The 24,938-nt window shown below is 39.0% G+C and overlaps 1 protein-coding gene and 1 long non-coding RNA gene across 7 annotated transcripts in view; both read left to right on the top strand.

Annotated features, from left to right (window-relative positions):
• The window catches only part of CDIN1 (CDAN1 interacting nuclease 1), a 123,689-nt gene that overhangs the window by 20,937 nt on the left and 77,814 nt on the right, over positions 1-24,938 (top strand). For 5 of the 6 annotated variants that reach the window (XR_014549466.1, XM_083619881.1, XM_083619883.1 and 2 more), the window contains 3 exons: positions 12,659-12,704; positions 13,531-13,595; positions 21,384-21,444. The exons of the other annotated variant lie outside the window; for it this stretch is intronic. Coding sequence is in view for 2 of the 5 variants with exons in the window: in XM_083619881.1 (XP_083476007.1) it covers positions 12,659-12,704; positions 13,531-13,595; positions 21,384-21,444 (172 nt within the window). In the remaining 3 variants the exon portion in view is untranslated. The remainder of the gene's footprint in view (positions 1-12,658; positions 12,705-13,530; positions 13,596-21,383; positions 21,445-24,938) is intronic. 6 annotated transcript variants of the gene reach the window in all.
• On the top strand, positions 1,121-7,524 carry LOC310747363. The gene is made up of 2 exons (XR_014540923.1): positions 1,121-3,447; positions 3,485-7,524. It is a non-coding gene; the product is annotated as an uncharacterized lncRNA (long non-coding RNA).

The raw sequence follows: 24,938 nt of genomic DNA, 5'->3' as shown, positions 1-24,938 counted from the left end.
TGTAGCTTTAATCTGTAGCCATCTTAGCATGGACTAGATGACTCTTGAGGTCCCTTCCAACCATACAATTCTATGATATGTAATTTACTAGGAAGTAAATCCTATTGAATTGACTGGGACTTGTTTATAAATGCATAGAATCAGACTGAAACTCTCACTCGTCTTTAAAGAGTCAGGATATTTGTTGTTACACACTATTTAAATATTTAGTGCCAAACTAAGAGGTTTTCTTGTGTATTGCTGAATACTAAGTGCAGGTAAAATACTACCAGACATGGAGTCGTTTGTTATGTTTAGTATATGAAGCAAAGCTGTGTAAACCATAACCTTGTAATTTTTCAAGTTCCACTTTATCATGTAGCTGTAAAAGGTAATCAAAATAAATCATGGATGATGAAGAAATATTTTTCAGTGCCTTTTGTGTTCTTTCAAGAGTAGCGTTTGATCCATGAAATTTTAGTAAGCATATTAAATAATACAATATGATGTGCAATGTGTCATATCTGATAAATTACTTTGTGTAGAACATTTATACAATTTATGTGGAACTGCTGTGTATGCAGGCTAATGACTATAAATTGTTAATACTTTGTTGTCTTTTTTTAAGGTAGGGTGATTTCTATTGTGCCCCCCCAAACACACACACACACACACACACACACACACACAATGGGCAGAAAGGTGTAGGTCATCTCTGAGATGCTATGACATTGATTCAAGGTTCCTCAGCTGTGCAGTGTACATAACACATATGTTGGAGAGTCATCTGTCAGCTATGCCCCTCCTATGGAGTTAAAGTTCTAAAGGGAAAAGAATTCGACACAGTGCTGTCACTGTTAAATTTTCACAATGGAAGAGCATGCAAATATTGAGCCTCTTGCTTAGCTGTAGTGCCCTGTCTAATGTCTGTGCTAGTTAGAAGAAGAAAAAGTGGGTGCATCCAGGGCTCTTAGATCTGACAAAGGTCATGCTATGCTGGGCATTTGAATTGGAAATTGTCTGGAGTTAGATTTTATAAAGCTCCCACTGTTGTCGGGGAAAATTTCAGCAGGGTTTTGTCCCTGGAGAGGCCTCTTAGGCCCTTTTCTGTCCTATGAATGAATTTAGATGTGAGGGTTTCTCTGGCCTTAAAACTGTTAAATTCATTTTGCATACATCCCCAGAGAGAAAAACTGGCAGATGCTTTTGTCTTGGAAGTGTTTAAAAGAAAAACTGCAGAACAGGAACAAGAGAGAAGGGGCCCCGTGTGGAGTCCCAGAACACTTTGGAAATGGCCAATATGCAGTTTTCATCAGTACTAAGGCGGGGCGCAATATGGTGCCTGTAGCTCACTTGGGAATATGAATGTTGATTAAGCATACTCCCAGGCTTTGAAATTCTGAAAGCAGTGTCAGAATAATGGATGTTGAGCAAATGTCAAGCATTTGTTAATTTCTCTGTTATTTGGAGTTTATCTACCATGATCAATCAAATAAACTAGTGCCTCTCTGTTGTGGCATGTGTCATTGATATGGTGATTAGGTGGCTAGAGAGACCTCCTGCTTTTTTTCCTCCCTCTCTCCAGGTAACAGATTATACATTTATTCATAGTTATTTAGTGGAATAAGGTGTGTTAACAAAATTTAAAATGGCTTATTGCACCCCAAAATGTTGATAGTTATGCAGACTCACATACCCAACAGTGGCATTTACTCCTAATAAAAAGTCACCATGTCACAATGTTGACAAACTCTCAACTTGAGAGTGAGAGAAATGGAGTGTTTCTTGGTGATAAATTTATTATCAACGAAGTATGTGTTGCCCCTGTTCCTCTACTAGGATGTTCTGCTTGTGCAAAATGTTTGACTGCTCATTTTAAAAGTCTGAGAAAAATCTTGCAGACCATGGCTTTAAATTAAAAAAAAGAAGTTCGTGGACAGAACTATCCTTATTTTCCATTGATGGTTTATTGTTGTCCCTACTCCCACTTTCTTTAGCTAGTTATGATCTAACATTAACATGACATAGCCATCAGTTTCATTTAAAACATAAATTCTTTTTCTGAAGTTACAATTTTCATGCATAGACCAACCTACAAGTGACGCACATTAAGAAATTACAAATTTAAATCAACTTATGGAAGAGAAAACCAAGAGGTATATTCATATAAATGTGAGGTGGGGGAAACTTAAAAATAAAATTAAAACTGCCAATGGGTCCATTTCAAATTACATTTTAACGTTGGTGCTCTATCTTTTCCCCCTGTTTGAATTCATTATTTTAATAAGGAATAAATTTAATAAAATAATCAATAGCATGTGCATTCCCAGCTCGACTATGTACTGTAGCAGTGATCTTATCCGTGGTGATCTTAGCCATGATATCCAGTCATACTGGGATTTTCATAGATAGCCACGTCTCAACAAAAACTGCTATGTTGAAAAGATTTAGGCTCATGTCCATTCATTTATTGATCATAGATATGTCAGACTAGTTCCCTGCATTCTGTCAACATCTCATATCCAATTAAACTTGAGCAAAAGTTTTTCCCCAACTATAGTTATACCAAGGACTGGGTGTGCTGTACAAGAAATACAAGGCTTCCTGAATTTTTAGAGTGGGTATGGCTTTTATACCTTTAACATTTGTCTAGGCTAGGCAATTTTTGCAAAGCTAGTTTTTCCCATTCCTGCTGGATTATCACCTGACAGGCTCACGAAGCTTTCTAAATTGGCTGGCAAGAGCTACTACTGCTAATAAGAAACTCCTGGAGAAAGCAGCAAGGATGGTGGCAGGGCTGGTCGAAGGTTGCTAGACCACGGACAGCTCCAAGTGAGCAACTTGCTCCAACAAATGTTGGGAACAGACCCAAGGCCTTTTATGCCTCTCTCCAACCTGATTGCAGGCCATAGGCTCCCTGCTGTTGCACTCCTAGTGCTGCTGGACTGGTAATATGTGGTGGAAGGCATCTGGTCAGGGGAGGGTGTGTGTGACGATCCAGTCTCTGGCCCTGTAGGCCCTAGTGGTCTGGGAGGTTCCTCTGTGAGTTCTTCTGCAACTGCCTCAGGTGCAGTGGTCTCCCTGCCTTCCACAATCAGCTCTGTGCTTAGCTGTCAGCTTTTCCCTTTTCTTACAAGGAATCCTATTCTGAATAAGGAAATTTCCCTTAAAAAGGGGAAACGTTGACAGCTATGGGTCTGTGCCATGACCCAGACCTATCTCTGACTTTATCCAGATCACTGCTGAATGCAGGGGTAATGACACAAGGCTAGTAAATTGTGACCTCACCAAAGTGTGTTTTGGCACCACTTTATATTCACTTACACACCAGGCAAGAATTCAGTTTTTTGTCAAGTTTTTAGAAACTGGTAGGTGAAGCCATTTCTAAGTTAAGCTGCAGTTATTGTTCTTGTGTATTGTGTGTCTTATTTTGTTGTAAACAAGCCTGTGATGATTTTTGGTGAAGGGGTGGGCTAGAAATACCTTAATCAATTCTACCCAATAGTCTGGAGTAAGAAAGAGAGGGTGATCTATGCTCCCATATATTTCCATACTGACTGTGAAATAAGAGTCTTTCCTTCCTGTGCTGCTAGTATGGAAACCAAGTAGGCTGGCAGAAGGGACATGAGGCAGTCTACTCCTTAGTCACCAGTTCACTCACTCACCTGCACGTAATTTTGGGCCATTTATGTATGACTGCCAGGCAAGTTGTTAAATACAAGACTGTGTACAGCAAATGAAATACTTGTTTTGAGTTTTGTTGAGGCTGTGCAGCAAAACCTGTCATTTTCCACAGGTAACTAGTAAACTGCTAAGTGTTATAGAATAAACTGTGTATAATTATACCATTAAAAACTTTGGGTCTTTGTGTGATTTATGACCTGAATACAGCTGTCAAGTACCACATGCACTTAACACGTGGTTTATGTAAATGCTAAAGACAGTAGCTGCATGAGGCCAATGTCATTAACAGTAATCAACATAATGAAAGCTACCTGCCTGTTTTTTTGTAATTAATTGCTTGTAAATAACACACTTAATTTACCACTTTCTAAATTTGATTATATTACCTATAACCAAGTGGTATCACCATGTGTGGGAGATTCCCTCCCCCCAGCTTTTTAAAAAGTTGGGGTGTTACAGGAAAATGAATCAAATTAAAGCACCTGATACTGGTGTAAGAATTTCACATATACTTTTACAAGGGTGTACTTTCCTATTATGTTAAACAAATATATATGGGGGGAAATACCACATGGCCTTGTTACATTTAGGAAAGCAGAGAGCCAGAGAAATGCCATAACTCAGTGGTTTTCAACCTTTTTGAGTCCACAGGTCCCTTGACCAACTACATTCTTTTTGCGGCACCCCTGTGGGGCTCAGGATCCCAGTTATGTCACCCCTTGCTTTCAGATCTGGCAGCCTTTCAACCTTTTTCAAACACCCTCCCTGCCCCAAAGAGAGGTACCTCCTCACACTGCCCACAGGGGCCTGGGAGAAGAGGATGCTCCCAGCCTTAGTGGCCAAACAGACTGGCCAGCACTTTACTTTGGGAGGAATCAGTGGGTGCTGCGAGGCCTGCATGATGGAAAGACTCCCCTTCAGTACTGGGTGCTCAGCTCCCAGGCAGGCCTTGCACACAGCAAGCACAAGAAAGACCAGCGTAGTGCCTGCTTGCCCGGTCTTCAATGGACTTGTCTGTCCATTCCCAACAGCAAGGGCTGGCAGGCTGGGCTCCTTCACATTCTTGATTGCTTATTCAGAGGCTGCCTCAACTTCTGGCAACCAGCACCCCCCAGCCAGCCCCAGAGCCACCATTCGCCTGGGGAGCTTGTAGACAGGGCTGCTGCAAGAAACAAGTCGTGCAAGGCTTTGGGAGGCAGAGACGCAAGAGGGCATCAGAGGTGGAAGAGAAGGAAAAGGACAGAGGCCAGTGTTGCCCACGGCACCCCGACCATCATTCAAGGCACCCTAGGGTGCCATGGCACCCTAGGGTGCCATGGCACACTGGTTGAAAACCACTGCCATAACTGATACACAACAAACAGCCTCTGAAGCCTTTTGTAACAATGATGCCAATCCTATTATTATTGATAGCTAAGAGCAGCTTTTTATCGCATGATTTAGTTGACTAGCTGTTTGAAATTATGATATGACTGAATGTATTGTTGATATGGCTACGCGTGGCAGATGTTATTTACTGGTTACATTATGTAGTGGTGCCATGTATCATCCACTGAGAAGCAGATAAACCTCCAACTATTGAATAAGCCCTGCCCATTTTTAGAAGCACTCTCCTCCCAGTGATACAGTATGAGTAAAGTTGTATCTGGAACAGCCACATTGGTAAAGGGCAGGTAAGAAATCAAATAATGCTTAATAATGTTGATGTGCCACATTACTCTTCCTCTTTCTAAGCAACCCCCCCTTAACTCAAAGTTCATGCCTCTCAGCAGAATGAGGGGACTTTTTTTTTTAATCACTGCAGGTAGAACCCTTATATTTTAGTTAACAGTTACACTGCTATAGTGGCTGGATGTTTGGTTCAGGTTTCAGTTGTTGCATATTAATTGCACATGAAAACACCTTTCTTACATGTTCGCTCCTACTTAAAGCTTTGTGAAGTCAACATTGTTTTTATTCTCAAGCTCACATATATTAATAGTACACAGACTTTCAAATCCCCCAAACAAATATTTGATTCCATATGATGAGGAGGAAAGAATCTAAACAAACAAGAGAGCCCAATAATGATACATTCACCATTGTGACAAATTTACACAAGACTGTGCCAAAATTAAAACAAAATGAGTGAAAGTTGCTTATGAATCTTTATAGCTTGGAATACAAACTTTGCACCTGATTCAGTTTTACAGGGTTACGTATCCATGAGCAGAAATGCCATACACCCCTCTAAAGACCTTCCTAGGAAGTGTGTAATGAAGGGACAAATAAGTCTAGTTCTTTCTTCTCTCTAAAAACTACATATTTAGTATAGTGTCCAGATATTCACTATCACATGAATGAATATAATTCTCATACGGAATGCCATTAAATCTTCCAAAGTGGTTGAGAACATTAAAAAAAAAGAAGTGCAAATGCTTTCATATATTTTCAGACAAATAACTGCCTCAAGTCATTAGCACAGCCTTGTGGATCCATAGCATTGTATTTATTCTTCATATTTAAATGTAATTTTTAAAAGCTTCAGATTTAAAATGCACTCAATCATAAGAAAAGACATGGGCAATGGGAGAATGAAGTTTCTTCAGGAAGAACAGATCCCTCAATTTTACAGTATCTTGTTAATGTTTTTAAATGAAAAATCATTTGAGCCTTATCTTCTGCTGGCAATTTCCCTCTGTCTACTGTTAGAAAGTATTGGCCAACCAGGTCAGACAGTATTAAAGTTCAAGTGGCCCAGTGGGAAAAGTAATGGCCTTGTGCTACTATGAATTTTAAATGTTGCCATTTCTATGCATTGCACCATCATCTGTTCTCACACGTCACTAAATTGTATATAAGTTGTTAGACCAACTTGAGTGTCAAGGTCATAGGAATGATGACTCTTCTCAAGTAGTCCCCCCGCCTGAGTTTTATCATAAAGCTGTCCTTGTACTACATGAGATAAGCATCAGGTTGTCACATACATTTTTCTAGTTTTTATTGAACACAAACTAGAGAGTGAGGATGCATTACAACTTTTGTTTTCTTGCCTTCGATTTCATTCTTTTAACTTACACAAGAAAGTATTCTAAATACATCATTACAGGTATTTTATCTTACAGTGTTTGTAGTAGTATTGTACAATCAAGAAACTTCATATACAGCTTGGCTTCCATGTTGACTATGCAAAGGAAAATATCCTGACTATTTATATCCAGGCACTCCTTGAGGGTTTTTTAGAAGTATCTCAACCTTCATTCATAGTATAGTTGGTAATTCTTTAATTGTCATAATAGATTATCTTCTACAGAGGGAGTGTGGCCCTGATAGTTGCTCACAATCTCTCAGTAGTTTTGATGTTATGAGATCCCTTTGATTTGGACTGTTTGCAGGACTTGGGCTTTGGGGTTGCTGTAATACGGAATTACCATTTCCCAAATAGGTAATTGGGCAGGATTTGCCTAATGTGCCCAATCATGAGAAGCCCTGCATAAGGACTTTCACTTTCATGAAGCAGGAGAGGGCACTCAGGGGCGATTATGCCAATGGCCATGTCTCCGTGATACAGACCAGATCGGCCTCCACATCCATAATCAAATCGTAGATGAGCGAGGTCTTATTCCATGCCAACCTGGCATTCAGCACCAGCAGCTGCAGATCAAGGGCTGGCACAAACCCAATTCCCCATGTTAGAAGAGGGTCTGGCATGTAGCAAAATAACCAACTGCCTGTGTCATTTACCCCTTACCCGGCCTGCCCCACCTCCCACACCTTACCTTCTCCTACCCTGAGCCACTGTGATTCCCACCCCCATGCTTTCCCCCACTCCTCCCCAGGCACATCCTATGCCCTTTTACTTTAAACAAAAAGAAAAGAAAACCAAAATTTTAAAACCCACAGATTAAGAGCCATTTTAAAAACAAATGTAAGACATGTTAAACAGTTGGGGCAATAAAACCAATAAAAGAACCTTCAACAGGAGCCCCTAGATAGTGCCCCAACCCAACAGTTTCTTCCAGCTTTTTGTAGCTGGAATGCGTCCAGGGCCTGCTCTCCCAGGCCAGATGGAAAAGGCCTTCCAGGTAGGAACCTTTAAAATAAGCCCTTCCTAGCTCCTTTCGAAGTTTCTCTCTTACATAGAAAAAAACCCACACATTTGGAAAATTTAAAATGCTTTACTTATAAACTTTACAATTGTCAGATTCTCGTGCTTCAGAAAAAGTTGCACAGGCAGTAAAATTTAGCTCAGTTACAGAAGTGGAAGTTCTTAACGTTTGGTATAGCAACTCAGAAGTGGCTTGTGAAAGCCATATGTCTAAGCTGGAGCATCCAATTTAGCCTTAGTGTTAACCCCTTTATGCATTAATTAGACCTAAGCATGTTGGCTCATGAGACTAGTTCTCCCACACTTACATCCAGATTATTTAACACATATATACATATATATACATACATATATATGTACACACACACAATGGAAAAAATAAGCATATTTATTCAGAAGGTTTAAGATCACAAAAGACCAGGGCAGATAAATATTGAAATATTTTAATTTTATATTTACAGTGGTACCTTGAGTTAAGAACTTAATTCGTTCTGGAGGTCCGTTCTTAACCTGAAACTGTTCTTAACCTGAAGCACCACTTTAGCTAATGGGGCCTCCCGCTGCCAGCGCACCGCCGCCCCGCGATTTCTGTTCTCATCCTGAAGCAAAGTTCTTAACCCGAGGTACTATTTCCGGGTTAGCAGAGTCCGTAACCTGAAGCGTCTGTAACCCGAGGCACCCCTGTATCAGCTCTGGTCTGTTGTGATCTTAAACCTACTGAATGCTTCTAAATAAATATGCTTATTTTCCCCCATCCTCATGTAACTTTCTTTCTAAATGACAACTTAGGGCCTTTAAAGCTAAACTTTCTTAAACCTACACTGTCCAACTAATGCTGTGTTCTTCTCTTCTAAAACAGCTGATCATAAGACGGTGTTGGGCATTAAGCCTTTCTTTCAGTTTGGGTTCATCATTAGCCAGTGGTGTTACTATATAAATTCTCTTTCTGAACCCATGCAGAGCTCAACAGGATTGGGTTAGGGCCTCTTGCACGATGGAGCAGGGTGAAAAGGAAATTGCAAGGGGCAAAGAGTGTCAGCACAGCATCTAAAGGGCTGCCAGAGAAGCCCTGTTAGTCTAGTACTAGGCTGAACAAACATATCTTCTAATAAAGAAGTGCATAGAGATTATAGAAGTTTAAATAGTAAATGCAGGGAGAGCAGCTTGGGTCTGCTTTCATCAGCTGAAACGGCACTATAAAATCAGCTTCAATGTATCTAATTGATTCTACTCTATAATTAGCACCAAACACTTTACAGTTTGTTACTGCATGCTTTTCTTTTGGTAAGGCCGTCAAGTTCTTTCCTTCTGTGGAGGATTCTTATTTCACTACCGCTGCTGACTAAATTGCCTATGAGTTTATACAGCTTGCCTGCACCAGCTGTTTCCCCCCAGCCTCTAGAAGGAACCAGTTTGCAGTTGCTTCACTTGGGCTGTACAAAGGCTCTGAAGGTTTCACTCTGCAGGAACCTCTGGAAAAATCTGCTAACAGTTTCTTTAAAGGGACAAGCTCATTCAGGGTGAAGCCAGAGCAAACTACTAGCAGGCATTTTATGGGTTTTTTCATATCATTGAGCAATTTTGAAAAAATGTAATGGTTTCATAATGTTTATATGAATAAATGCTTCTCTTAATTCTGTGCTGCATTTTTTTTTTTTACCAATTCATTTCTTCCTGCAAAGGAAGAAACAAATGTCGCCAGCTAGCATTAGTTCAGTCTGGCTGACAAGCTAGTTAACAGAGCAATCCTATACAGGTCTACTCAGAAGCCAGTACTTCAGTGGGCATGCGATTGCAACCTAAATGACAGTTAAAGAATTAAGCAGACTCTGTGAATAACTGTAAATATATTTATGCTTATGCCCAAAGAAAGAATTTTCTATTTTCCTGTATACATCATAATTAGTTACTGATGTTTAAAATGTTAACACTGTTAACTATTTTTATTAAATGATTTAATGGCAGAAAGATGTGAAAAATCATGACCAAACATCAAAACTTTGATGGAAGGGGGAGGCTAAGAGAGTCTGTGTACACCCTACATTGCACAACTGCATTGTAGCATAGGCCAGTTGTGTTTTAACTACCTGATAACTGCTGCTACCACTTCCCCACTCAGCTCAAGGAAATACTAAAAAGGGGGTTTTCTGAGACAACACTCCCAGTGTTTCCTGCCAGATCCCTCTAAGATTAACAAAAGGTAGACCAGCCCACATCTCCCTGCCTCTCCAGAGATCAGAGCCCTTGCAGTTCTTTATTACCCCGAATCTCCGATAACATGAACCCAAGAGGCTTAGGAATGGCGTAGATTACAATAATCCTTGAGTTTGGCAAACACACACGCCAAACCCCAGTGAACAAATTATAAGAATGGACACAGCAGGTTAAAAGTAACTGGAGTGCTGGGGAACTCATAGACAGACTTCGCAGCCTATGGAGCATAGCTGGTCAGTTGCAGGTTTTCTTGATGATGGAATGGACCCTATTGGGAAGGACCACAGCCCACTGTCCCCACACCATACATAATTTAGACACTTTTATCATGCCACCTCTTTACCTTTTCTCTAAACTGAAAAGCCCTAGGTGCTGTAACCTTTTCCTCATATGGTAGTTTCTCCAACCCCTTGGTCATGTTGGTTACAATTTTCTGAATCTTCTCCAACTCCACAATATCCTTTTTGAGGTGGGGCAACCAGAACTGTACACAGTATTGAAAGGCAGCCAAATCAATCAGTGAATGCTATCCTGTACATTTACAGAAATACTTAAAATATGGAATATTTCTCTTATTCCATAAGAAGAAAGGGGAATCGTTTTTGTTCCTTTGAGCAATAATACTTGAACACAGTTAGTAATTATAATAATAATACCTTTATTGTCAATGTACAACCTGTTTACAATGAAATTAACTGAGCCTTCCCTCCCCCCCCAACACTCAATCTCATTGCACTCTGTGTGCTTGTCGCACAACACACCAACCCCGAAAGTCAATTGCACTATATTATTTTCTGTTCAGCAGCCTAACAGCCCATTGATAGAAACTGTTTTTTAGCTTGTTGGTACAACTGATTATACTTCTATATCTCCTGCCCCAGGGTAGAAGATTAAAGAGGTGCTGGCCGGGGTGTGAATCATCCTTGAGAATTTTTCTCAACGATCCCTTGCGATGTCATCTAGCGGGTTCAGGGGACAGCCCATGATATCATGTGCTGTGTTCACCACCCTCTGTAAAGACTTTCTGTCCATGGCTGTCAAGCCAACATACCACACTGTGATACAATATGAGAGGACACTTTCTATTGTGTACCGGTAGAAGGAGGTCATCACTTGTTGTTTAACATTGTTCTTTCGCAAGGCTCTGAGAAAATGGAGTCTCTGTTGGACTGAATAAAGATGCAGTCTACAAATTTGAGATGCAAAACCATGTACAATCTACTCCAAAGAAAAGCAGGAATAGAACTGTGAGTTGAGGCCTTATGAAGAGCAGTATGATGGGTGATTGCCGAGGAGTCACCAAAGAGCTTGTTTAGGGCTGTGTGGCATGGTTTTGATGCTACAAGTTCAGTAGAGCAATCTGGTGTTGCAGAATGGAACCACCTGGCAGAGAAGGAAAGATTCTCCCAATTGCTACAGAGTGAATCCGCCTGCTACTCTAAATGGGCAGGTTGAGCAGGGCTAAATCCATTTGTGTATCTAGGTTTATTTCCAGCTCGACTTTTGTTAAAATCTCCAAATACGTTCTGTTTTTAATTACTAATAGAATAAGGATAATATTCAAGAATGTTATATTACTGTTCAAAATGCATTTGGGATAATATTATCTCTCCATTCAGCACATTGGAACATGAAAGCCAAATTAAATTCAACATTTTTTGTACTATAATGTAAGACTGCCGTCTGTGTGCAGTTTCTGAATATTAGAGCTGATTGTAATAAGACTCAGAAACCGCATTTGTAAAAGGAAAAAAAATGTTAATTATTCATTGTGCATTCTGTACTACAGGGTCAATTTATTGAAACTGTAATTTGTTTAAGTTGCATCTGGATGTAAAATATATCAGAAGTAATTAATTGTGTTCAAGATGTGATGAGGTAGATATATCCATAAAGGACAATTGAAAACAGTAGCCGTGTGGTATTGATTGCCTTTTTTGAGAGAAGGGGGAAAATCTTGTCCCGTTTTTAAATGTTAGCTATTCAGAGAGAAAAATTCTCTCTTGGGGAGAATGTTTTCCAGGTTGCTTCATTGCCAGGTGTTTGACATTGAGTGGAGCTTTAAATGAATGAAGCTTATGGCAGCCTTTGGAAATGACCGACTCCAGGGAATCTCAGCTTCCTGCTGTGAAAGTTTCTATTTTCAAAGCATATCAGTTTTAGTAGGAATGTTACAGTGGTCCCATATGCTTCTTCTGACAGAGAGCTAAGTTTCTTCCCTGAATATGAGACAGCTACTGAAGAGGTTTCCTTTCTGCTAACAAAATGAATTTCAATATGTTGCCGATGAACAATCAGTACGTTTCCAACCGTTAATGGCATTTTAGCTCCCTCTCTTGCTAATGGGAATTTGCTTTGTTTTCCTTCCTGTCTTCAGTACATGCTACGGATACCCCACTTTGTGGGTTCTAAAGGTGGATAGGAATCACCAAAGCAAGATGCCCATTTGCTTTGAAACTCATGCTACATTTTGCCCCCCTTGCCCCTTCCTCATAAACTCTTTTTCTCACTCTCTCCTTGACCTAGCACTAGGAAGCCTTTGTCTGAGGTGTTCATCTGGAACAACTTTTCCACACTTGTTTTCATGTTCTGTTAGATTACAGGGCAGCAGGCCTACCTTTGAAGCTCCTTTCTCTTTTGTTTCTTTGCAGTGCACTCCAGTAATTAACTTTGTCCTTCTTTTATTTGTTCCAGTCAATCGCAGTCCACTCTGCTGAGCATCTTCTCCCAGGAGTACCAGGTTAGAAGTTTTCTCCTTTGTGAGGGTTGACAGGTGCCTAATTGAATGATGAATGTCCCTTTATTTCTTTGTAATTGAACTGCCAGCTTTCTGATTGGTTTGGAGGATGTTCCCCTTTCCACTTCAAGCACCGCCTGAGTCTCAGTGGATGGCTGCCAAGCCTACCCATCCATCTGTCTAATAACATCTAGCCTTTGCTTATTTGGTGGACCTGTAATAAATTATGCTAAACCATTATTATTCTGACAATAATAATTTCCCTGTGTTGCGTGGTTCCATGTGCTAAATGTTTGCTGACTTGCACTGTCAGTGCCGCTTTCCATGGCTGACAGAGATGATGATAAATGACCATTGCCGGAGTGGCAGAAGGCAAGAGAGGCAGAAAATGGAGTCATTTATCATGAGATGACAGGTGTCAGTCAAGTGGCAAGTCTCAATGGAATTACTTTTTGTAGTTTTCAAATAAGTTGTTTTTAAGCAATGTTCTTCCTGGTTAAAAATGCCAATTGAATTGTAAAACCAGAGTGCAGAGGACTTGGGTGGAATTGATTTGAAGGGAAATTAATATAAAGGTTGAAAGAGAGAACAAGTTTTTCTCTGCCCTCTGCAACCCTCAGCAAACTTATTTAGATTCAATTACTATGACCTTACTGCCTTTTACATATATGCTGTATTGCAGTACAGTCAAAAGATGTTTCATTCAATGAATAAATGAAAAATAATTTCCAGGCATTAATCTAGGATTTCAGGGCTTTCTTGGGTGTTCATGTTTGGTGCTGGCTTTCTTTTTGACATATCATAAAGCTCTGTTGTTTTTCTTTTAAAGAAATTAATCAAAAGAACACATGCCAAACATCACACTCCGGAGGCAACCGAGGCTTACTATCAAAGGTATGAATTAAGACCATTAACAGGAGTACTTGCTAATTTGTGATCCAAAATATGTTACAGATCATAATTTCATTGTCTGTGATTTCTTAAAGAACATGCATCCTTGTGTTAGAAGACTTACCGTTTTAGGTCTACCAGTAAGCTTTCCAGGATAAGTGGCACTTAGCCAACTTCATGAGAATACCTCTAGACCACAATTCAGTGCATTGCTACGCATATGGAAGTCCCACTGACTTCCATGAGGCTTAAGTGCATATAATTTGCTGCTGGATTTTAACCTTGATCTGTGGCAGTATTCTTTATTTTACATGCTAAGGGGCAGATTTAACTATCAGGTTCTGTTAGTGAAAGCTAGCACAAAGACCCCTGCCACCACAATGAGGCTTCCCTCCTCCTGTGTGCCCCCCATGCCTTTCCCAGATCTGCTGTTAAGAACCCCCAAAACTGTGGGTGGAGGAGGAAAGGGAAGGTTGTTGTTTTGAGTAAACAGAAATGCTTGTGTTGATGCAACGATCTCCTTACCACTTATCTGAATTCCACCCAGAGTTCCATGCTTTCCTTAGTCTAATGAATAGTACTGGTGACACATATATTTACCGTGTTAAGTGTGCCTACATTGTAAGAAACATTTATAATTTTAGCTATTCTGTTATTAAATAAAAATGGCATCCAGATATAAAGGATTTACAACTTGGGACTGTGCCTGTTTTAGAAACAATGATGTCAAATACTACTTTTAAAGGAGGCATAAACCTTTAATATGTCATTTCATAAAACTGTTACGTGATTATGTGCACCTGGAGTTAATAAATTGTAATTGACACTTGTTATATGTTATCTGGAGCTCTATTGACATAGACCTCTCAGCCACATAATTGGGGCGTATTGATATCTCGTAGAGATGTGCAATTAAAATTTTACTATATAGGCCGACATGTGTAAAGTCTGCACAGTGAGATTGTACCTATGATTATAGATGTCTGATATTTATGATTTAACAGTATCCTAATAAACAAAAGCATTTTAGAACTTGGCCCAAGCTGACTACATAGTACACGTATGAATCTATTATGTAATAGATATTCACCAATGCAAAAACCAGCAAAAGTGTACTATACTCTCTTCCATTTACAATCTGTTGCCTCATATTAAAGTACCTACAGTGGTTCTAATGTCTTCCTTATAGCTGCTATATTTCGTTGCTCCCAGATTAGGGGAAAAAATTACATAGTGAGTAGATCAGCCAGAGTTAATCAGCTGGGTCTTGTTACTATATAGACTTGTGTGTTATGATGTCCTTGTTACACAAACTATGTAAAATGATGTATAATGTATGAATCAAATGGGAACAATATCATGTAGTGTAACTTTTTTGTTTTTAAAATGTTATGCATAAAACGTGGTTTGTAATGTTGATTTTACTTAATCCCAGAACTGTGAGAATGTTTGTTTTTAAACATGTCACGAGAGATGTTATTAAAAACACCCAAGTCATTCTGGTAACTGTTGTAGCCAGATTCATCTTGTGTATCAATCTCAGGGATAATTCTCACCGAGATCTGTGAATTTAATACTCCTTATTATCCAAATTCTCAGTTTTTCTTTGTTGTTATTATTTTGTATACTCGTTTTTCAAAACCAAATGTCCTCCCAATCATAATTGGAAAGTTATGTACAAAGAATGCAGTAAATTTTATCAAAATCCTGTCACTAAGCATCACAAACAAATTGGGGGGAAAGCCACTCTAAAACTAACAGAGCATCCTTGAAACAAACATAAAAATTGGTACTGCCAGCCTAACATCATGAAATCCATTAACTTAAGGTAGCAGTTATATTTTTATGTTTGTTTTAATAGCAGGCATAATTACAGCCACCCATCCCCTCACCCCCATTAGACCTGTGACTCATATCAACCTACAAAACTCTTGCAGCAAATATTGTCAGTTCAGCTTGCAGTCGCAGTGCAGCTGAGGTGAGGAGTGATGTGCTAGGGCTAACTTCTGCTGTTCCCCCCAACAGAGCCATAATGAGTATGGGATAAAACAGCTACTCTGACGACGTCCACACCATACATTTAAAGCATGATGATACTACTTTAAACAGTAATGGCTGCTCCCAAAGAATTCTGGGTGCTGTATTTATTTATTATATTTAGATACCGCCCTTCATCCAGAGATCACAGGGGATAAATTTACAAAGTGAAAACACAAAATACACAATAAAAACAGAAACAAAGCAAACTAATAACCCTCATCCCACAGAAACATACCTGTTTTTAATTGCTTTTATTGATAATGTGTTGTTTTTTGTGACCAACTTCTGGACTCCATCACAATGAAGCAGTGTGTATAAATATTGTGGAAATAAAATAAAAAATAACCTATATTATTACAAATATATTATTATTATTATTATTATTATTATTATTATTATTATTAAATTAATACCCTTCCCATCTGGCTGGGTTTCCCCAGCCACTCTGGGCGGCTCCCAATAGAATATTAAAAACACAATTATTAAATATTAAAATATTGAAACAGTCCTCTAAGATAAGCTGTTGTAAGAATGCTGACAACATGTGTTTTAATCTCTTACTGTTAGTTTTAATAACCTGTAGTTCATTAAGGGTGCTGAGAGTTGTTAGGAGACCCCTATTCTCACAAAATTTTAAATTCCTGGAATTCCCTGTGGAGGAGGATTGATTGTTAAACCACCCTGGGAACCACTTCTCAGGGAGATGGAACAACAAGTAGGGCCCCCTCTGTCAATCTTAACACACACAGAAGTCTGTAGGGAAGGTGGTGGTTTGTTAGGTATTTGCCACCATTTAGGACTTTACACACCAATGTGAGCACCTAGAATTGGCTCTGGAAATGAAGTGGCAACCAGCTTTAAAATAGAGGTTAACTGAGATCTAAATGGAACCCCTGCCAGTAATCTAGCACTGTATTTTAAATCAGTTGGAGTTCCTGAATACGTCAAGCGCAGGCTCATGTACCACACACTGCAATAATCCAGTCTGGAAGTTATCAGAACATGGAGTACAATGGCCAAGTAATTGTTGTCCCAAAGGGTCCATAGTCTGTGAACCATCTGGAGCTGGTAAAAGTCACTCCCAGCCCCCTAGGTCATTTGAGAGCCTCATTTCTTACTTGTGGGTTCCAACCTTAATAGTTGTTCTTCTATTGTTGACCACTGAGCCACATGTGAAAAATTACCTTATTCCAATCCACTGACAAACCAGCTTCCATACTACAGTTTTGAGTATTGAAGTTTGCATGTTCTTTGTTCACATTAAATACAGCGATTACTTCCATAGATCTGTTGGGGTTCCCTGGATAAGTTTCTGAATGGACATTGAATAATGGGTTAATTACTGAACTTGGTGGGTGGGTGGGTAGGGGGACACCGCCAAGACCTGCTCGCCATCTTGGAAGCAGAGAAATTTAAGGGCGGGTGTTTGTTCAGTTCATACACAGTATACGGTGGAGTTCAACACTGCACTTTGCCAATCATTCTGTCTGTGCAAGCATTGTGGAATGATCCCCCTAATCTTCCCACACATGCTGTTCTGACCCCCAGAGCCAATTCCCACACATGCAATGTGGTGGTGGTAGGGATCTTGTTGCTTACCCAGGGCTTCCACTGATGGCGCTTATTAAGTGAATCCGCAGTGTTTTAAGAATGGTTTAAGGAAACCTATTTCAAATCACGGTTTTGCATCCTGGGTTCTGGCTAGTCTTTGACCTTAACATTAAAACGTGGTTACAGAAAACAAACCATAGCTGAGGATTATTACGCTGGCTACATCATTGTTTAATGACCTCTGTCTAGATTATCCAATGGTCTGTTGACTGTTTCCTTAACACAATAATTTGTATCTCAGGGGTCATTACAAAGCATCACTTCACCAAGAAACCTTATTATAGTTAGGCTGCAATCCTGTGTACTCTTACCTGAGAGTAAGCTTCACTGGACATAGTTGAATTTACTTCTGAGTAAATATATATTGCACTGTTAATGTTTATTTAAATAAAGTTTTAAATAAGGAAGGCGCAAGCTACTTATTAGGTAAAATATGTTAATGTTTGCACTATGCTAATAAACAATGATCCTTCAGTTCATTTATTTAGGTGGCTGTGTAAGTGATAAATAAAAATAAGCAGAATTCTCATTCAATAAAATATTAATTTGGGAGTCTGTCTTCTTTATTTATCATTAAAATACTCTGTCTCTTTGTCCCCCAAGACCAACTGTAATTTTAGAGCTCTAGGAGAGAAAAAATCTAAGTTGTCTTTTCTCTTTTCATTCATTATGTAAATTCCAAAAGCAAGCTGCTTAGGTCATTTTCTGACCTGTGCTGCAAATATCAGGGTCAGCATGAATGTGGAGCATGGACTGAGAATAACAGGTCAGTAGGTTCAGGGTAAAATGCATAACATGGTGGAGATATGTTTGGTCCCTAGTGAGTTTAATGGTAACTATTTCCAACAATGGAATAATTAACTCGATAGCCACCCATTTGACTACATGCGAATTCTGAATATTCTCATCCGAGCATACCCTTAAGTGCTGTGGTTTATATTTCATATGAGAGAGAGAGAGAGAGAGAGAGAGAGAGAGAGAGAGAGAGAGATTGAGATTTCACAGTAAGGGGATATGTGCCAATTTCTCTTAATGTTGCAGCATATGCATCCTTCTTCCTGTAGTTCTTATTTTGTTTTCAATTTCTCCCCTACATTTCAGTTGATAAAGAGCCTCTAGGGTAGCTTGACAACTTAATTGTGTATTTATTATTATACTGTAAACCACATTGTGATATTTGGCCAAAGGGTGGTATGTTAACAACAACAACTAATAATAATAATAATCTAATAAATATACCAGTTTTTCATTCTGATAATAATGACAACAGTAGCCTTGCTTGTTTAGCTACTTGAAACTGATGTTGCGAAATACTGCATGAGAGAATGTATGGTAAAGGACCCCTGAACATTTAAGTCCAGTCAAATTCGACTATGGGGTGCGGCGCTCATCTCCACTTTCAGGCCAAGGGAGCCAGCGTTTGTCCACAGAAAGCTTTTCCAGGTCATGTAGCCAGCATGACTAAATCCCTTCTGGCTCAACGGGACACTGTGATGGAAGCCAGAACACACAGAAACACCATTTACCTTCCTGCTGCAGCGGTACCTATTGATCTACTCGTGATGGTATGCTGTCAAACTGCCAACTTTACAATCGGCGAGCACAAGAGGCTTGGTGGTTTAGACCACAGAGCCACCCGCATCCCAGAGAATGTATGACTAGCATGGTACAGCGTTCTGCAGCTTAGTCCACATACTACTTGCTAAAAGAGCCCTGCTGGATCAGCCAAAGGCCCATCTAATCCAGCACTCTGTTCTCACAGTGCCCAAACAGGTGCCCCTGGGAAGCTTGCAAACAGAACCTGAACACAACGGCACTCTTCCTACCTGTCAAACAGAACCTGAACACAACGGCACTCTTCCTACCTGTGATTCTCAAGAAAGCAGAGGATGGGTATCACCTGTGTGAGTGCAGTCAACTTCAGACACCATTTTCGTGGGTTCTGTTGGAGGTTGACCTTTCATTTCTGTGTTCCATTGCACCCACATGCTGGCTTCCATGGCAGCTACCAGTGATGTGACAGCGCTTTTTTTAAAAAAAAAAGTCCATACAAACTGTGAATGGTCTTCTTGGTGGTGAAATGGTGATACTGCAGACCTAAACACCAATGCACTTACTACTTGAATGGAAAAGAAAGCTCTTGTCAGAATTTGCCTCCTGCAAACAGAGGGACTCCTTTCCAATGGATAAATCCCCCTGATTGAACGAGAGGAAAGAGGCAATATTTGTTGACTCTTCCCTCCCCTTGAAGGTACTTATGTACCCAGAAACCTTTCTCTGGAAGGTTGTGGAGATCCTCTGGAACAGCATGGGAGATGGCTCTGAGGAAACAAGGGGAAGCTTAAACATCTTCTCCTTTCTGCCAGTGGGAGCATCCTGAGTAGAACTGCATTCAAGGGAGTCTTCCACCAACAAGTGCAACCTCTGGTTCCATTGCATCAACTATCCAAGGGTTAATCATCATCTTAGCCATTAAAGTACAGTTCCCTAGGTGTGTCATTTGCAAAATGAATATTGGCAATTCTGACTAATTTTATAAATGTATGGAAATTCATATCCCAGTGAATGTTGTGAGTCCCCCTCATTGTGACTGTCAGCATTTACTTCTTCATGCCTGAAATGTGGGGAAATATATATATATATATATACACTTGGAACCATTCAAAGAATTGACCTGAGATGGTTGGCGTTCACCAAAATTTGGACATTTACCATTCACATGTCCTGGTTCACCTGACATGGTAAGCCAAACTATTGCTTACCAGGATCACATGAACATGTGGGCTCTTGGAAAGGAGCTCACAGCTGTTTCACTCTTCCCTGTCCTTTTAGCTTCTGCACTTCCCTGAGCTAAATCTGGCTTGACGTGTTGTCTGAACTGGGACTCATGGTTAAGTGCTTTCCTCACTAACCATGAACTGTAGTCAAGAACAGACCATAGTTTGGCCTATCATGTCATGAACCAAAGCCAATATATCTTAAACTATAATTATGAACTTTGACCTAGCTATTTTAAAAAAACATACTTGGGTACAGATACCTATTTTATAGAAAGCAAAAGATTGCTTTCAAATATTTGTGAAGTAGGGTCATGGGGTCCCATCTGAGAAGACAAACCTGCAAGAACATGCTTATGAACTAAAGGTGGCGACCATTTTGCACACATTTGATTGGCACACAACCGTGCATGCCGTTTTTGGCCCTTGTGGGGGCAGGATGGGCTTAACATGCACTCCACTGATGCACGTGATGACCCGGAATGCAACCCTCGTGCAAACAGGGAGTTGCCTGTACACCCACACTTCACGTTAATGGCTTTTACTGACTTGCAGGATATCAAAATACACTGCTCTTTTTCATTGGACATAACAACTGCCTTCTTTAATGTTGTCCCTCCTGTGGCAATATTTGTTGGAGCTGAATGTGTACAAAGTATGATCAAGAAAATACAGGCAGCAACCATTTTGCACAGGGGTTCCATTTCAGCACACAAACACACCCCCGCACATCACTGGAGCGTGCATAAGTCCACCCTGTTCCGCTCCTGACCAATACCGTCCCATTTTTGGGCCACTTCTGGGTCAGCAGCAACGGGTGTATGCGTGATTGCATGTCAGTTGGACGCACGTAAAAAAGTCACTGCCTGTAAAAGTCATACTGCCTGGTGTGGCTCACGGGAGGAGGTAAATAATAACAATCAGGATTTTCCTGTACGCACATAACCAGGAAAACACCATTGAACTCAATGGAACTCACCTCAGTTGAAATTCAGAGAGTTTGAAGTCTCAAAGCCAGCCTGAGGAGCAGTTCAAGTGAGCTCACATTATAGGTTCATGTCTGACTTTGCCCACTGAGACCAGCTTTCAGACTACTCCATCCACAAGCCACAATCAGCACCTCAAATGTAGGACTTTAATCATGATGTGGCATAGCTCTTTCTGATTTGCTCATGAAGGAGAAGCAATAGTAGAGTTTGGTCACCAGGATCTCTTTTGCAAATATTTATATTTTAAGCTAACTTTACTTTCTTCAATCAGTTTCTTCCTGGAATTTTCCAGAGAGGGAGAAAGAGAAAGAGAAAGAGAGACTTAAGACTTTTCTTTAAATCTGCAATATTATTTTTATTTTTGTATTGTCTAGGTACCTTAATGGAGTGATAAAAAATGCAGCTTCTCCTGTATTATTGGACCTGGCCAATGAGGTAAAACATTTTTGAAAATCATATTTCTCTGGTAAACATAAGAGGCTTATCTTTAGTGACTTTTACTTAAAACTATAATTGGTTTCAAGATGCATCACACATTTAAAATTTTTCTGTTGTCTGTCAGTACTTACAGTAATTAAACAAAATACATTTATTAGTTAATCAGTTAATGTAATTAATATTTTACCTTCAAGGTGAATGTGCAAACAGCACATTTATTCTTTTATTGAAAGGTTCCTTCCTCTTCCCTTTTTAAAAGAAATCTAGAAAGAGAAGAAAAATGCTGATTTTACAATGCTGATTTACTTTCATCTACTTCGGCATTTTAATAATTAATGAATTTAATTTCGTGTTAAGTTTTCTTTTCATAAAGATAAACAAAATGTAAGATTTTACAATAAGTGTCAAAACAATTGCATTTTTAAATCTTCCTTTTAGCATGTAAATTATAGCAAAAGGAAACAGTTTAATATTAATTTCTGTTCTTCATGTACACCGTAGTTCAAAGAACTGATAATCTGACATTTGTGTTATAGTTACCCAAATTTAGAGGTGCAATAAGTTTTTGCAGCTTGGTGGTGACAGATTTATGTCCAGTGTAGGTGGACAGTGATGGACAGGAGCTTAGATTGTAGGCACTGAGGTCCCTGATGGGCTTGCTTAAACACTGGCTACATCACCCATCCAATGAGCTTGAGGAAGATTGGACCATGATCAGTGCTTTTAGGGGTGGACCAGAGTGAAGACAGCTCCATCTACCCCTAGTTTATTTATGGCGAAGATTTCCAGAAGCAGCTTTTCTGCTACAGCACAAAATGTTTATAATTATGACAGATGTCTATCTAGGGAGAGATGTAACTTTAATCTCTTAATATATTGATTTGCAGCAATAACTATCTTAATTGATATGCTTTGAAAATCTTATACAAGCCTTAGAAGAATATCCTGAAATGCACGATGTTGTGTTGCTTTTTAAATAGTAATAGGTGGGAAATTACATTAAAAATTATGTACTTGGAATATAAGTGGAACAGTAGCAGCTAGTCCTACATGTTACATTAGGAAGGAAGTATGTCTTTTCCATAAGCTTCCGTCTGATTTACATTACTGTAGTCTGCAAATGAGCAATTACCTATCAGTTACTAGATGTTTCTAATGGTCTATGAAGTGTCTATACATTGTAATAATAGAGTGAACATACGAAAGGGATTGCTTTGTATTAGTGCCAAAGGATGCTTCTTGAGGTTTCTGACATAATGTTTCAAGTTTACACCGTTCTCTTTTTTCCTTTTAAAAAAAGAAATATTGTAATGGAACAGATCCTTAGTAAATAACATGCATTGCATGGAGATTGTCATAGCAGAGTACCTCGTGGGTGCAAAGAAATATAATGTTAGTAGCCTTGTTTGCATATATTTTCCATTGCATTTTCCCTTTGTACATGCAGTTTCTATTCACATGCAGATAATACACTTAATTTCTAATACCTGAAGCACTTGTTTAACCATATGCTATATATGTGCAACCTAACAATTCATATTGTTAGGTTTCGTTTGGTTTAAAAAGAAACTTGGAGATAAATAAAATTGTGGTTAAAGAAAAAGTTATTTTCAGTAACTTAATTTATTGCTAGCAAAGTAGCAGGTATATTTGAAAGGTAATGTTTTTTTGTGACTGCTTCTGGTGCATTAGGGAAATGTGGCAGTAACAAGCACGAGATCACTGCTTCTACACAATCAAGCTGCCATTTTTATATGATAGTTAATATTTAAATGGCATACTCCTGCATCTGCTGACAATTGGTATAATGGTAATACTTTATGAGTCAATATATATTTAATCAGTAGAAACTGTAAAAATTGATGAGAAATATATAACATAGATGCATTACAATGCGTAGCATCCCTCTTAAATAAGAATAGGCCTCTGTTGTTTTGTTTTTTTCAGTGTCCAAGTTATTGTAAAATTTCAGGTATTAGATATGTTAATTTTCTGCATCCAGAAGGTTAATTTAAAAAACAACAACCCTCAAAACTCTGATGTGTGTTAAGAATAATAAAATTAGTTCACACCAGGCAAATATTTTCTAGTGGGATTTGAAGCACTATGAATTTTACTTACATGCTAAATTCTGACATGAAGCATGATGGCCCTATTTCAGAGAAAGATGGGTGCATGATTAATATGAAAATTAGGCAGATGCAAGTACCTGAACTAATAAGGTAGTCCTTATTCAGGCTGGACTACCTTCAGTAATTTCACCATTTTTCATATGTCAGCTCTGATGTGGGTTACTGGAAATAAGCAGTTCTGTAGAAAGCATTCCTTTCTACTTGGGGAATTTAAGGGCATCCAAGTACATATATTTATTTGGAAAAAATATGTACAAATAAGGGCACCTTTTAGGGTTTTCTAGTTTCTAATTTTGTATGAAATGAAAATGTATATTAATACACATGAAAACATCAAGAAAATAATGATTGTCAAAATGCGAGTGAGGTTTAGTCATCTATTGTCAAGTAAAAAGTGCTTTATTCACTAGAGTATTGTAATTTGCATTTTTTTAAAGAAAAAATGCTGATATTCAGAGGATACTGCAGCTCATTTTTTAAATAAATACATGCCTTTAAATGGAACAGGGTCTATCTCAGAAAATATCCGTATATCTTAAATATATTTTAGAAAACCTCCTTTCTGAGGTACATAAGATTCATTTTTTCTCATAACCTTAATATTCTTCTAGAAAGCACACTGGTTGATCTTGAATTAGCATTAGTGATTTATTACATTTGGTGATTATCAATAAGTGATTGTTAAACAACAGCCTATCTGTTTCTTTTTAACAAATTGTCTGAAATATACTAGATTTGGGTTTGGAGGGAAGTAATTTAGATTTGGGTATTTGTTATTAACCTTTAAAAAATGTGTTACAATGCTGTTAATTGCCTGCCTGAAGAATCAGAACCTATAGGTTTGTATCATCTAAATGAAAATGCAGTATATTGCTGGGTCTGTTTTTATTTAAGATTTTTAAAAATCCATCCTTCATTCTACATTGTTGTTAAAAATAATGTGGAAATGGTCCGTTTAGGTAAAATGTAGGTGCATTTTTGTGTATGTGTATTTTGCATTCCATGTGCACATTTTGTTGATAAGTGGAAGCTATTGTTGCATGTTAGTTGGTTTTTGCTTCATGCAGTGTACATTAAACTGTGCTTTAGGTTGAAAATAGTTGAGAGATAAAGGCCACTTAGAGCTTCATTCATATTCCTTGCCACAATGCCATTCAGGTTCCTGGTAAATCATATATACTAAAACTGGTCCTGAGTTATGACAGATATGACACTGCTCCTGAAAAAGAGGGAGGTATCAAAATGCTTGGATGAACCCCAAGATTTGCTGCAGTAGAAAAAAAATATTGAGAGGAGGGACTCAAGCAGGCCACCATAAAACAGCCCAGTAAGGGTTGAGCGTGCTCAGTGGCCACACAG

The sequence above is a fragment of the Podarcis filfolensis genome (genome assembly GCF_964270895.1).
Source record: "Podarcis filfolensis genome assembly, chromosome: 1".
Lineage (NCBI taxonomy): Eukaryota > Metazoa > Chordata > Lepidosauria > Squamata > Lacertidae > Podarcis > Podarcis filfolensis.
This window is presented reverse-complemented; position numbering and strand designations above follow the sequence as displayed.